At 45.2% G+C, this 12228-nt stretch overlaps 1 protein-coding gene across 1 annotated transcript in view; it reads right to left on the reverse strand.

Moving 5' to 3' along the window:
* LOC124610551 (cyclic nucleotide-gated cation channel subunit A) overlaps positions 1-12228 on the reverse strand; it is a 270115-nt gene that overhangs the window by 190482 nt on the left and 67405 nt on the right. Inside the window, exon 2 of the mRNA XM_047140167.1 lies at positions 44-206. Coding sequence (XP_046996123.1) covers positions 44-200 — 157 coding nt within the window. The 5' untranslated portion in view covers positions 201-206. The remainder of the gene's footprint in view (positions 1-43; positions 207-12228) is intronic.

The raw sequence follows: 12228 nt of genomic DNA on the forward strand, positions 1-12228 counted from the left end.
AACCGCGGCTGACTCAGCGATCGTCGCTGCCAATGTGACTTACCCTCATGCGCGTGTATGAAGGTGTCTATGAGGTAGATGGCGTCGCAGGTGTAGTCGAGCGTCCACCAGAGGGCGGGCACGGCGTTGTTGAGCTCCCAGAAGACGGCGCGCCCCACCACCAGCACCAGGTTGTACAGCACCGCCAGCGACACCAGCATCAGCCACTGCAACACACCGGCGCGGCCCGCTCGCTCAGTCTAAGGGTCCCTCCGTCAACTTGAATTCCCGGTGGTCCATAAACTAAAGCAAAGTACGTCCTACACTTGGTCAATGAGCCTTAAGAGAAGGTCCTAGTGGAGATAATTTACCATTGGCTTCCTATGACTTGATGCAAAGTGTCACATTTGTATCTGTGGCATATGGACGATCTCGATGGGTGTTGCTTAGTGTAGTCTTGTTTTAGGGTTATCATAGGTGAACATGTAATGAAATGAATAGGGAAAGTGAAATTCACTTCTGCTGCATGACCAAATTGTCCCGAATAGCAACAAATGGGCCGGCGACCTCATTTTCTCATCTGGTTCATATATTACTGCCAACACTCCATTGCAGAGAGGTTTGGCATTCCAGCCTGAACGCTGGCACACAGTCTAGTGAACAGAACTGCACATCATCAACTTCACCTTCATCACCAAAGTCTGGTGATGAAATTTTCTTATACCCCACGATACGAATCGAATATCACTAGATCGAGAGCCACAGCACTGTGTTCGTTATCGACCCTAATTGCGTAAGAAGTTTCAGGCGTTTCTTCTTTTTCACGGTCTTATCCCGTGACTTCACGGAGTCGACGGCACGTTGATCTGGATTTGGCAGTGATAGTGGTAGAGGGTGGCAGGATGTGCTTCCCCCCCCCCCCCACCCCTCCCCCTTGCTCCTTACCCTGACTTCCGAGACGGAATTTGTGTATCCCATTCTACTACGTCTAGTGTTATCTCAGTGAAAGTTTAAGAACGTTCCCGAAATGTTTGCAAATCATGTAACTGAGGAGGGACGTGAGTACCAGCCAGGTATTCAACTATCCGGATGTGGGAAATCGCCTGAAAACCTCATCCATGCTCGCTGGCACACCAGAACCCATCGTCAGCTCGATGGTGGATTCGGTAAAGGCAGACGAACCTTCCCGAATCCCGAGGCGGCAGTCCTAAATCGCCCATCTATCTGGCCACGTCTGGAGGTTTCAGACACAAACAATGGAAATAATTATTATGGACACTAAACAACAAACAATACTATTGTTTAATATATCGAAAATGGTTCAAATGGCTCTGAGCAGTATGGGACTTAACATCTGAGGTCATCAGTCCCCTAGAACTTAGAACTACTTAAACCTAACTAACCTAAGGACATCACACACATCCAAGCCCGAGGCAGGATTCGAACCTGCGACCGTAGCAGTCGCGCGGTTCCGGACTGAGCGCCTAGAACCGCTAGACCACCGCGGCCTGCTTTAATATATCTAACGTGAATGTGTAGACGTACAGATTGGAGACTACTATTGCTCTAAGGTGTTCAAGATGAACTTCTTCGTTTTTCTGAAGGGTACGTCAGCAGTAACCATTCAATAACTTGTTTCCTTTCAGAGTAAGCTGATACAGTAGCTCCATACTTAAAAATCATATGTAACAGCTCGCTCGACGATAGATATACACCTAAACACTGGAATATTGCTCTGGTCACACCAATACTCGAAAAAGGAAATGAAAATAAAACCCTGAATTACAGGTCCATGTCACTGCTATCGATCTATGCATTACTTTCAACGATCTATTGACAAATAATCAGGATGTATTCAGAAAACATCTCTTCGTGAAACACAACTAGTTTCTTATTCACACGAAGTAATGGATCATATCGACAGTGGGTCTCAAACTGAATTCATATTTATATACTTCCAGAATGCTTTTAACACCGTTCTTCACAAGTAACTTGTAACGGAGTATCGTCTCACTTGTGCAGCTGGATCCGTGATTTCCTGTCAGAAAGGTCACAGTACATAGTACCTGACGGAAAGTCATCAGGTAAAACAGAAGTGATCTCTGGCGTCTCCCAAGCAAGTGTAGTACGCCCTCTGCTGTTCCTAATTTGTACAAAGTGTTAGGAGTAAAGGAACAGATATTATGACGATTGGTACCTTCTCTGCCTTCTTGCTGCAAAAACATTACATAATTTAGTACCTGATGTTTTCTGCACGGTCGCAACTGTGCCACGAAGTGGACTATGGCTGTCACTGTAGACTTCCCAATGTCCTCACTTCAGTACCTGTACCTGCAGCCCAGGGGAAAACAAACATTAATGGCTTGCTTGTGCTACGAGTAATTGGAGGTACAAACCAATCTAAAAATATACTGCTCGTAATAAAAATGATTATTATGAGTGAATACTGATGTAACGTTGGTTCAGTACGCTGTCCTCAGTCATCAATAGAAATTTCTACACTTGTACCCCTAACACGCTCTATAAAAGATTTAGGAGACAATCTTCACAGCCCTCTTAGATCGTTTGCAGATGATTCTGTCATTTGTCGTTCAACAAAGTCAAGAAGATCAAAACCAACTGCAAAATTATTTAGACGAGATACCTCTGTTATTCGAAAAGTGGCAATTGACTCTAAATAATGAAAAGTGTCAGGTCATCCACAAAGGACGAGTACTAAAAGGAATCCGTTAAATTTCGCTTACACGTTAAATCTCACAAATCTAAAGGCTGTCACTTGAGCAAAATATCTACGAACAACTTAAACTGAAATAATCAAAGAGATAAAGTTGTGAGGCAAGTGGGCCAAAGACTGCGTTAGTTAGCAGAACACTTAATACACTCACGTTCAGAAACAATAGATCGCCTTGATCGACTGGAGACAGGACGATCATAGTCACAGAACATGTACATTAGTATTTTCAGGAGAAACGATCACCTCGGTTCAGTATGTGCAGTGTTGCCTGGTAGGCACAGGGTCCGGCATGGGCCCTTATAACTTGTGGCATGGGTGATGGATCGACGCGTGCAAGGAGCGAATGGCATCCTGTGGTATAGCCATCCATGTTGCATTCACCTGGTTCCAGAGGTCATCTGTGGTGGTTGGCATTGGGTCACAGCACTGCATCCTTCGTTTCACCATATCCCACACATTTTCGGTTGGCGGCAAGTCTGGTGATCTGGCGCGTCAGGTCAAAAGACTGACACCCTGTGACAACAAGAAGACACGTGTTTGTGCAGCAACATGTGGTCGTGTATTGTCTTGCTGAAAAATGGCGTCTGGGGTGTTGTCCAGGAAGGGTATGGCTAAGGGTCGCAGGATGTCACTCACGTAGGTCGTACTGGTCACAGTGCCCTGGACACGCACCAGCTGTGATTTGTGGTTGTACTCAATAGTACCTCACACCATAACGCCTTGAGTTGACCTTGTACGTCTCGTGCGAATGCAGTCACTGTGATGCCGCTCTGCCTCTCTGCGGCGAACCAAAATGCGGCCATCATTTTCAAGCAAACAGAAGCTGGATTCGTACGAACACACTATATGATACCATTCTGTCTCCAGTGACTTCGTTCCATGCACCATTCCCGTCTAGCACGTTTCTGCGCATTTATCAAAGGTAGGTGGAGAGGTGGACGTCGCGCACGTAGCCCCTGACGTAATAAATGGCGACGGACTGCCACCCCTGATAGTGTCGATATGTTACACTGTTGCGCCAGAACCGAGGAGGACGAAGATCTGTTCTGCAATGCCATTCTGTTGAGACGTCGATCTTCTCGGGGATGGTCTGGTTGATGCTACCTGACCCATCTTGTCGTGTTCTACGACCTTCTGTGAACCATTATGCACACATCCGTTGCACTGTCGAAACACTTCGTCCAACACGAGCAAAAATTTCCCGGATGGATGCATCACATTCTCCCATGGCAACAATGCGTTCTGTTTCAAATTCACTGATCTGCCGGTACGGTTCGCGCATATGTCTGCGAGGCATCCTGCATGCCTGCTCAAGTCACATTGATCCATTACCTTCAGTTTATAGCGACAACGAGAGCCACAGGTACGTTTTAACGGTAAGTGGTTTTGCGCCGCGATATCGATGTTGTCCATGAACCCGCGGGCCAACTTGTTTCAGATGCTAATAATTTCTGCAGAGCGTACTAATGGCCGGCCGAAGTGGCCGTGCGGTTAAAGGCGCTGCAATCTGGAACCGCAAGACCCCTACGGTCGCAGGTTCGAATCCTGCCTCGGGCATGGATGTTTGTGATGTCCTTAGGTTAGTTAGGTTTAACTAGTTCTAAGTTCTAGGGGACTAATGACCTCAGCAGTTGAGTCCCATAGTGCTCAGAGCCATTTGAACCATTCGTACTAATGTACATGTTCTGTGAGTATGAACGTCCTATCTCTAGTCGTTCAAGATGCTCTATTTTTTTCCCCTCTGAACATGAGCGTATATGCAACAGGTCTGCTAAAGAGACTGCCTGCACTATGGGTGTTCTTCTGGAGTATTGCTGTGCATTATGGAATTATCGCATAAAATGGGAGAGACTCACGAATGTGGACGCGAATTGGGGTGGCTTCATTAAAATCACCGACTTTCTCTTCTGAACGCCAAAATATTTTGTTGAATTCCACCTGTAGAAAGAGAAATAGCGATCGTGATAAAATAAGAGAAATCATAGCTCGTACGGAAAGACTGAAGTATCCATTTTTCCCGTACACCGTTAGAGAGTGGAGCGATAGAGAATTAGTCTGTAGGAGATTCGATGGACCCACTGCCAGGCATTTAATTAGGAACTGCAGAGTAGTCATGCAGATGTAAATGTAGATATACAAAGGCAAATGGAGTAAAGATAGCAGTAGCCGGTAAGAAGGTAAAACTATCATTCAGGCCTTCTATGGAAAAGGGTAGTTCTTGCTCTGTCGATATCATTCGACGCGCAACCAATGCAATCGAAGTAAGACCGACGTATACAACTCTTCTTTTGTGTCCACTGTTGAAGATTGGCTACTGAAGAACAAAATGCAGCGGAACGCTTTGATCCAATATATAGGGGTAACGAATTTTAGCGGGATCTCATTTGACAAGATAGATTATCATTTGTAAGCTGATGTAAACAACAGATACTGCAGTTTTAGGTTACACCGAATTCAGAAATGTTAAACCCTCGTACAGTGCCAAGGCTTACATCTAATGGGTACAGACATAGTCACGGCGCACCACTTATTAATATTTCGTGGACGCTACTGAGGAATCTGTTGCTATTATTGCCAAGCGCCGCAACAGCACGTTAACCGTATCAGTTATTCCAACGGAAACGTCTCCAGGTTTGTGATATTTGGGCGTATCATGATGGTGCTAGCAAACACATGGCACCTCACTAATTTCCTGGCCGTATCGTTTCCTCATTAGGTGACATCACGTGACAAACCTGTTGGCTAGATTTAGCTCAGTATCGTTAGGAAACTTCCTGGCAGATTAAAACCATATGCCGGACCGAGACTCGAACTCGGGACCTTTGCCTTTCGCGGGCAAGTGCTCTACCTACAGAGCTACCCAAGTACGACTCACGCCCCGTCATCACAGCTTTACTTCTGCCAGTAGCTCGTCTCCTACTGCCAGGAAGTTTCATATCAACGCACACTCTGCTGCAGAGTGAAAATCTCATTCTGAAAACATCTCAGTATCGGTAATTCCGGTGAGGTAGCTTGTAGGTTCTTCAGCAGTGAACTGCAGAAGATTCCAACAAAGCATTCAGAGGAAAGTACTGGTCACTACTAAACAGGTGAATTGACGCGTCGTTATAAAGTGCACCATCGTCGGTCAATCATTTGTATTAATCTGCCAAATGTTTAGCGATAACCCAACGAGATACTTAGATGAAATGACCAAATAAAGCAACCTGGGAGAAATAATAATCCGTACTTAGATACTTTGGAAGAATACTGCTGAAGTAATTAACCTACGAAGGAAATCGCTCACAAAACAAAACAATTGCTCGACAGATACTGGAGTCATAGTTCCCCAGTGCACCAAGCGGGATTAACGGTGGAGTAAGAGAAAATTCAGAGAAGGTTTATGCAGCTTATCTGGTCAGCGCAAGTGGTCAGAAACCATTTAGAAACTGAAATGAATAATAGCAGGAAAGGCATTAGTATTATATTAAAAATACAAAAGCGGATATAGCAATATTGTTCGAGAAACATCCTCCTTTAACCACATTTATCACACGCAGTGTTAGTAACAGTAAAACAGATGAAGCTAAGTTAATATGGAGGCCTACTGATAATTGTTTTTTTTGTCACTCCTTTAAGGAGTGAAGTAGAAAAAGAGAAAATGTACCGCCCGCTGGACACTCTATGACGCCCTGAAAATTATAATTTTGGCCCGAGATGTAGGTGACGTCATCGACCAAGGCGGTGCAGTAGTTCTGATTTTGATATCTCTAACTAATTTAAGGGAATCGTAGGATGGCTGATTTAAAAAAAATGCTTTTACTGGCAGCATTAATTTATTAATTTAGTGCGGTCTGTTTCAAGTACAAGTGTCCTCCCAAACCCTGCTTCCTCTTCTTATTTCTTTTCTTTTTGTATGCTATAGAATGAGCGCTAGAATGCTATATGTACGTGACACAGTAGTAGAAAGAGGGACGAAACGAGGATTGGTGAGTGACAAGGCCGGGTTGCCTTAGTGATTTACGGCAAACGTGCAAGGAAATGCAGAATTCGCGGTTCTCGTCAGTATTGAGGCAGCTACGGTCTAAACGAACAGCTAGTGCTAATCAGAGCAGGAACGACCGCAGCATTGTTGGTGCGCGGAGACGTACGGCAATAAAATGTGCTTTTACTGCGCCGCTAGTCGCCGACAGTGTTTTATTGCCTGGAGTAGCGGCCCCACGTGGCGCGTGATCCGCCTGCTGGGTGCCGGGTTGGCCACCGCTGGCTGCGCTGGCTGTGCGGTCTCTGTGAAAACTGCTATTAGACTTATTATTACTTCTATACATTTAACGGATTTACTAATGGGCAGACAGTAACACACAGAGATTCGTCTGCTGACATGTAATGCTTGGTTAGCTGTGAGGAAATGTCGATGTTTCAACTCTGTTCACAATGTATGTGCACAACTGGATCTGTGCGTGTGTATGTATGGGATCTCTGACAATCCATTGGTTCGATTTCAACCTAGTTTGGCACAAGAACCGTAGGTTTCATGAGTATCACCACTGTGGGGTTTATGGTCTCCTTGCTCCAATAGGTGCAGAGATACAGGCAAGGACATGTTTTTCTCCAGTCCCTGCCTTACAGGCTGCCCTATATGACCAACATGTTGTGTGGGTATAGTATCAGCCTGTCTTATCGACCAGCTTTGGAGGGCAATCTGCACATCAGAGGCAAGAAACATCTTCCAGGCTCTGACATGTAGGTTGCCCAGCAGAACAAGCATGTTGAGTTGGAGTAGTATCAGGGCATCTTATATGCCAGGGGCAAAAAAGGTTTTCCTCACATGTAGGCTGCCCTGCCTGACAGGTAAGTTGGGGAGAAGTAGCCACCTACCTTATCGACCTGTTTTGTGGCTGCTATTGGAAGGAGGTTAAGATGGATAGAGAAGGGGTTGGATAGAGAGAGGGGAGCAGGAGGAGATGGATAGGGAGAAGTGGGGAATAAGAGGTGGATAGGGAGAGGTGAGAGGGGGAAAGAAACAACAGAAAGGGAGAAGAGGGCAGAAAAAGATGGACAGAGAGAGAGGGGAGAGAACGATATGGACAGAGAGAGGGGGAGGGAGGGAATGAACACAGAGTTGGGAGAGGAGGGGATGGATAGAGATAGCTGTAGGAGGAAACGGTCAGAGAGAGGGCTGGAAAGGGAATAAAGCAGTCACAGGGAAGGTGTTCAGGGGTAATGCTTAAGTGCAAAAGGAACAGGGTAAGAGGAGATGAACAGAGAGGGGAGAGTAGGAGATGGACACAGGGAGGGGAGGAGGACATAGTTGGAAAAAGAGGTGGAGGAGATGGACCAAGAGAGGGAGAAGAAGGAAACAGAGAGACAGAAAATAAAGAGGAATGTACGTTTGGAGCACTGCATTGTATGGTGGTGAGATATGGACTCTGGGAAAACCGGAACAAAAGAGAACAGGAGCATTTGAGATGTGGTGCAACAGAAGAATGTTCAAAATTAGGTGGTCAGATAAGATAAGGAATGAGGAGATCCTTCGGAGAATAGACGAGGAAAGGAATGCATGTCGCCTCTACCTGGCTTTGACGGCTCTTCGAAGCAGAACAGTGGTATACATCTTGTTCCTTTCTTCTTGTAAGGAAAACACTGACAAGAAGAAGAGATTGGATGGAAGGTCATCTGTTAAAACATCAGGAAATAGCTTCTACGGAAGTAGAGGGAGCTGTGGAGGGTAAGAACTGTAAATGAAAACAGCGATTGCAATATATTCAGCAAATAATTGAAGACGTTGGTTGCAGGTGCTTCTTTCAGATGAAGAGGCTGGTACAGGAGAGGAATTCGTGGTGGGCCGCATCAAACCAGTCAGAAGATTCCCTGCTCGATTCTGTCGGTATGTTCGGGCTTATCTCAAGAACTACGGCAGGGATTTCGATACGGTTTTTGCTAATAGGTAGATTGGTTTACGAGGAAGCTTCGTGTGAATAATTTATAAATATTTCGTGCTAACTGACTGGTATCTGATGAAAAAGTCAACCGCCACTGTGGCAGCACGCCGTGATTGGTAGTACTTACAGCGCTGGCTTTTGCTACGTAAACGAGTGTGTCCGTTTGATCTTCATCGCTCACTGCTGCGGCGACGGTTCCCAGCTCGCTCCGAGACACTGTTGTCGTGGTTGTATGAACTATTGTCGTTCTCCGTTCTGCGATTTGTATATTTTGCCCTGCTGACGCCTCCTCATGGACCAAGTCTATGTTATGCAGTTAGGACATGACATGGTGTCTAATTTAAAGGTCTGCACCAGATCACTGAGCCACACGAAACTATTACTACTGGATTCTATGTATGTATACATTTTGTAAGTCCCCCGCCACGTTTTTCTGTATGTACGTGGAGACTAATCTCAGAAACTACTGGAGATTTTCATACGGTTTTCATTAATACGTACTCTGATTCAGGACGGGATGGACAGCGTAGTATCTCACAGCTTCCATGGATACCGCGAGATGTCACTCCGATCGCCAGTTAAATGTGGAATACAAAACATTCGAGCCTCCTGAGAACTTCCGTGACGCGCGCTAATTAAATGGTTTAAGTTGTTGTCCGGCTGTAGACACTTAGCGCCACAGGAGCAAAGCCGAGCCGTGTCGCTAATACTACTTATGTTTAAATGCGTTACGCAATGTGAGAAAGGATGAACGATCACAAATGTTTACTAAATGTTTTGTACGTTATTTTTCTTCTACTCTCTGAGTTGTACTACAGCAGCCTTATTTAATTTCATAATTTTTTCTAATAGTAAGTACCGCATTTGAAGATGATCGACTCTGTAATGCGCATTCACTAATTCATATAATTCCTTGTCAAAACTTATACCACAGCAGGTGATCGGCACGAGTCGCGCACGCCCGTGAGTTGTCAATACTGGAAGACGAATAATGAAAAATTCCCCCATCTGATGTCCTCTAATCCTGCAGTGGCCGCGCTACCTATCCTTTGCCCCTGCGGTAAGCGGCCAACTTTCCTTAGTTCACGGCAGAGTTCACCAACATCAATTAAAATTAAGCACGTCTTAAAATATTAGTGTCCCTGTAAGTATTTCTGTTTGTTACTGAGCAGGAAAACTACGTTCTTAAAAAGCTCTTAATGTTAGTTAACGTTTTTGGATTTGGCTGTTTGTTACTAGACTCATGTTATTACTGAGTACAGTTGAGGACCGAGGGCCGCACGAATATCTGTTTAGAGATCAATTCCGTTCGCAGATCGTAGTTTGACGACCACTGTTCTACATCCACACCTACAGGAGCGTGTAGAAGCGGAATAGTAATGAAATGTTGTAGACTCCAACGCCACAATCCCAGGTGGTTCTGGTGAGGACTTAAGCCCATATTTTCCTCTCCTTCGTTTCATTAGCGTTTACCCCGTATAGTTACAGGGCCTCCTGTAATCAAGTGTCCGCAAATTTATAATATTATTTAACTTTGCGCTTTTGTTGTTTCTGTATCGTGTTAGGTTGGAGCACAAGTTCGTAGCGTTTTTGTTTTGCATGCTGGTATTCCTGTTCTTATGGAGTTATTTATCGATTGTCATTTCTCACTTGTAGTCCATTGTTACTATTTGAGTTGACGTACATTTGGTCATTTGGAGATAGTCAGAGGAGTTGTGGATGTTAGAAAATGGAGTGTCAAGTGGAGAGAAATCGGAACATTCCTCACACATTCTTCTGTTTGAGTTCAGGAGAGGGGTGACAGCAGAGGAGACTGCCAGAAACATTTGCGCCGTGTTTGGGGATAATGCCAATGGACAGAGCACAGCAAGAAAACTGTTTCCTCGTTTTAAGGAGGATCGTTTTGGCGTTGATGTCTCTCCACGTTCAGGAAGATTTTCGGAGTTCGATGAAGTTCGTTTACAGGCATCAATCCACAATGATTCACGTCAGTGTAGTCTAGAACTAGCATATGTAGCGAACTGTGATCATTCCTCCATCGTAAGACATTTGCATGCAATGGGTAAGGTCAAAAAATGGCTCGTGCGGTTACCGCATGCTCTAAGCCGAAATCACAAAAAAAATCAGCTGGTTGCCATGTATGCACTTCTGCTTGCTCGTCATCAGTTTTGTTACTGGTGAAAGTAAATGGTGTCCCCATGCTAATATGACGGAAAGAAAGGAATGGCTGAGCCCAAACAGAGAAGCGACTCGCGGCACAAACACCTGCGCGCATCCACAGAAGATAATGTTCTGCAGCTGCTGGATCAGCGACGGCGTGGCGTACTAATCATGGCTTCCCCTTGGTATAACCACCACTTCTGACATTTATTGTCAACAACCGAGACGTCTCGCAGGCGCAATACAAGAACAATAGCCAGGAAGACAGCTCCATGACAACGCGCACCCGCATTCTGCAAGACTGACAAAAAACACTATACAGGAGTTGGGTTGGGAAATCATTCTGCACAGACCTTATTCACTTGATCTGGCGCCCTTAGATTTTTATCTTGTCCGCTCTCTATCGAATAACCTTCAAGGAACTTCGTGTCCTGATGAAAATGCACTCCAAATATAGCTCGACGAGTTCTTCGCCTCAAAACCACATGAGTTCTACGATCGCGGAATCGGAAAGTTACCCGAGCTTTGGCTGACTGTTGTAAACAGTGAAGCAGAATACGTTATTGAAGAGAAAAATTTCTGTTATGTGTATCTGTTGTCTTTATTGAACTTACGGAAAAAGGCTACGATCTGCGGCACCAACCCAATATCATAATTACACTTTCCCACTGTCCGTGTGGTTTAGATGCATCTCTCTGTGAGGCAACGTTACGAGAAACCCCATTGCTCGTTTCTACAGCAGGTAATTCTTGCGTATAGTTAAATCCTGCTAGGCCAGAGCGACTCAAGGAGTGAGCCAAGCTGTGCACTGCATGACGAACTCAGCAACGATATGGGTTTGCCCTTTAGTGATCAAGCACAAAGGCTGCTAGTTATGCTTTTGAAGACTGTGGGAGCTGCAAGGCCTTAGAAAACGGGCACCCCGCGAGTGTGTGTGACAGGTCTGGGCACCTGGGCAGCGCTCGCAAACGTGAGACACGCCTCTCCGTCTTGTGTGTGTCAGTAAACTGTCATGTACACATATCTGGTAACTATGTCCCGAGGGCGCCCTGTGACACCATAGCGCTGAAACGGGCAGTTCCTGGCCATTTCACTCTACTTGGTAGAGGCACTGGCCTGGTCACAACTTAATTAGTGAAGTCAGGGAGACGACCCTTCTTGTCGTCCTGATGCAGATTTCGCAGTTGTTTTCTATTCTTTCTTTTCCTCTAACCATATTTTCCTCTGTTATCAGCACTGTTTATATCTTTCAGATTAAGAAGTAAGAGGATGGAAGATGACCTAACAAAATGGTTATCATTCATGTCATGCTTCACCAAGACATTATCGCAAACAACACATTCCTGGTTGTAATGAAGAGAGCGAAACGCTTCTCAATGAATTTGAAGACAGTGGTGACCCTCCTACTGCCTCCGACTTTCTATGGTCACTAAA

Source organism: Schistocerca americana, chromosome 1 (assembly GCF_021461395.2).
Source record: "Schistocerca americana isolate TAMUIC-IGC-003095 chromosome 1, iqSchAmer2.1, whole genome shotgun sequence".
In the NCBI taxonomy this organism is placed as follows: domain Eukaryota; kingdom Metazoa; phylum Arthropoda; class Insecta; order Orthoptera; family Acrididae; genus Schistocerca; species Schistocerca americana.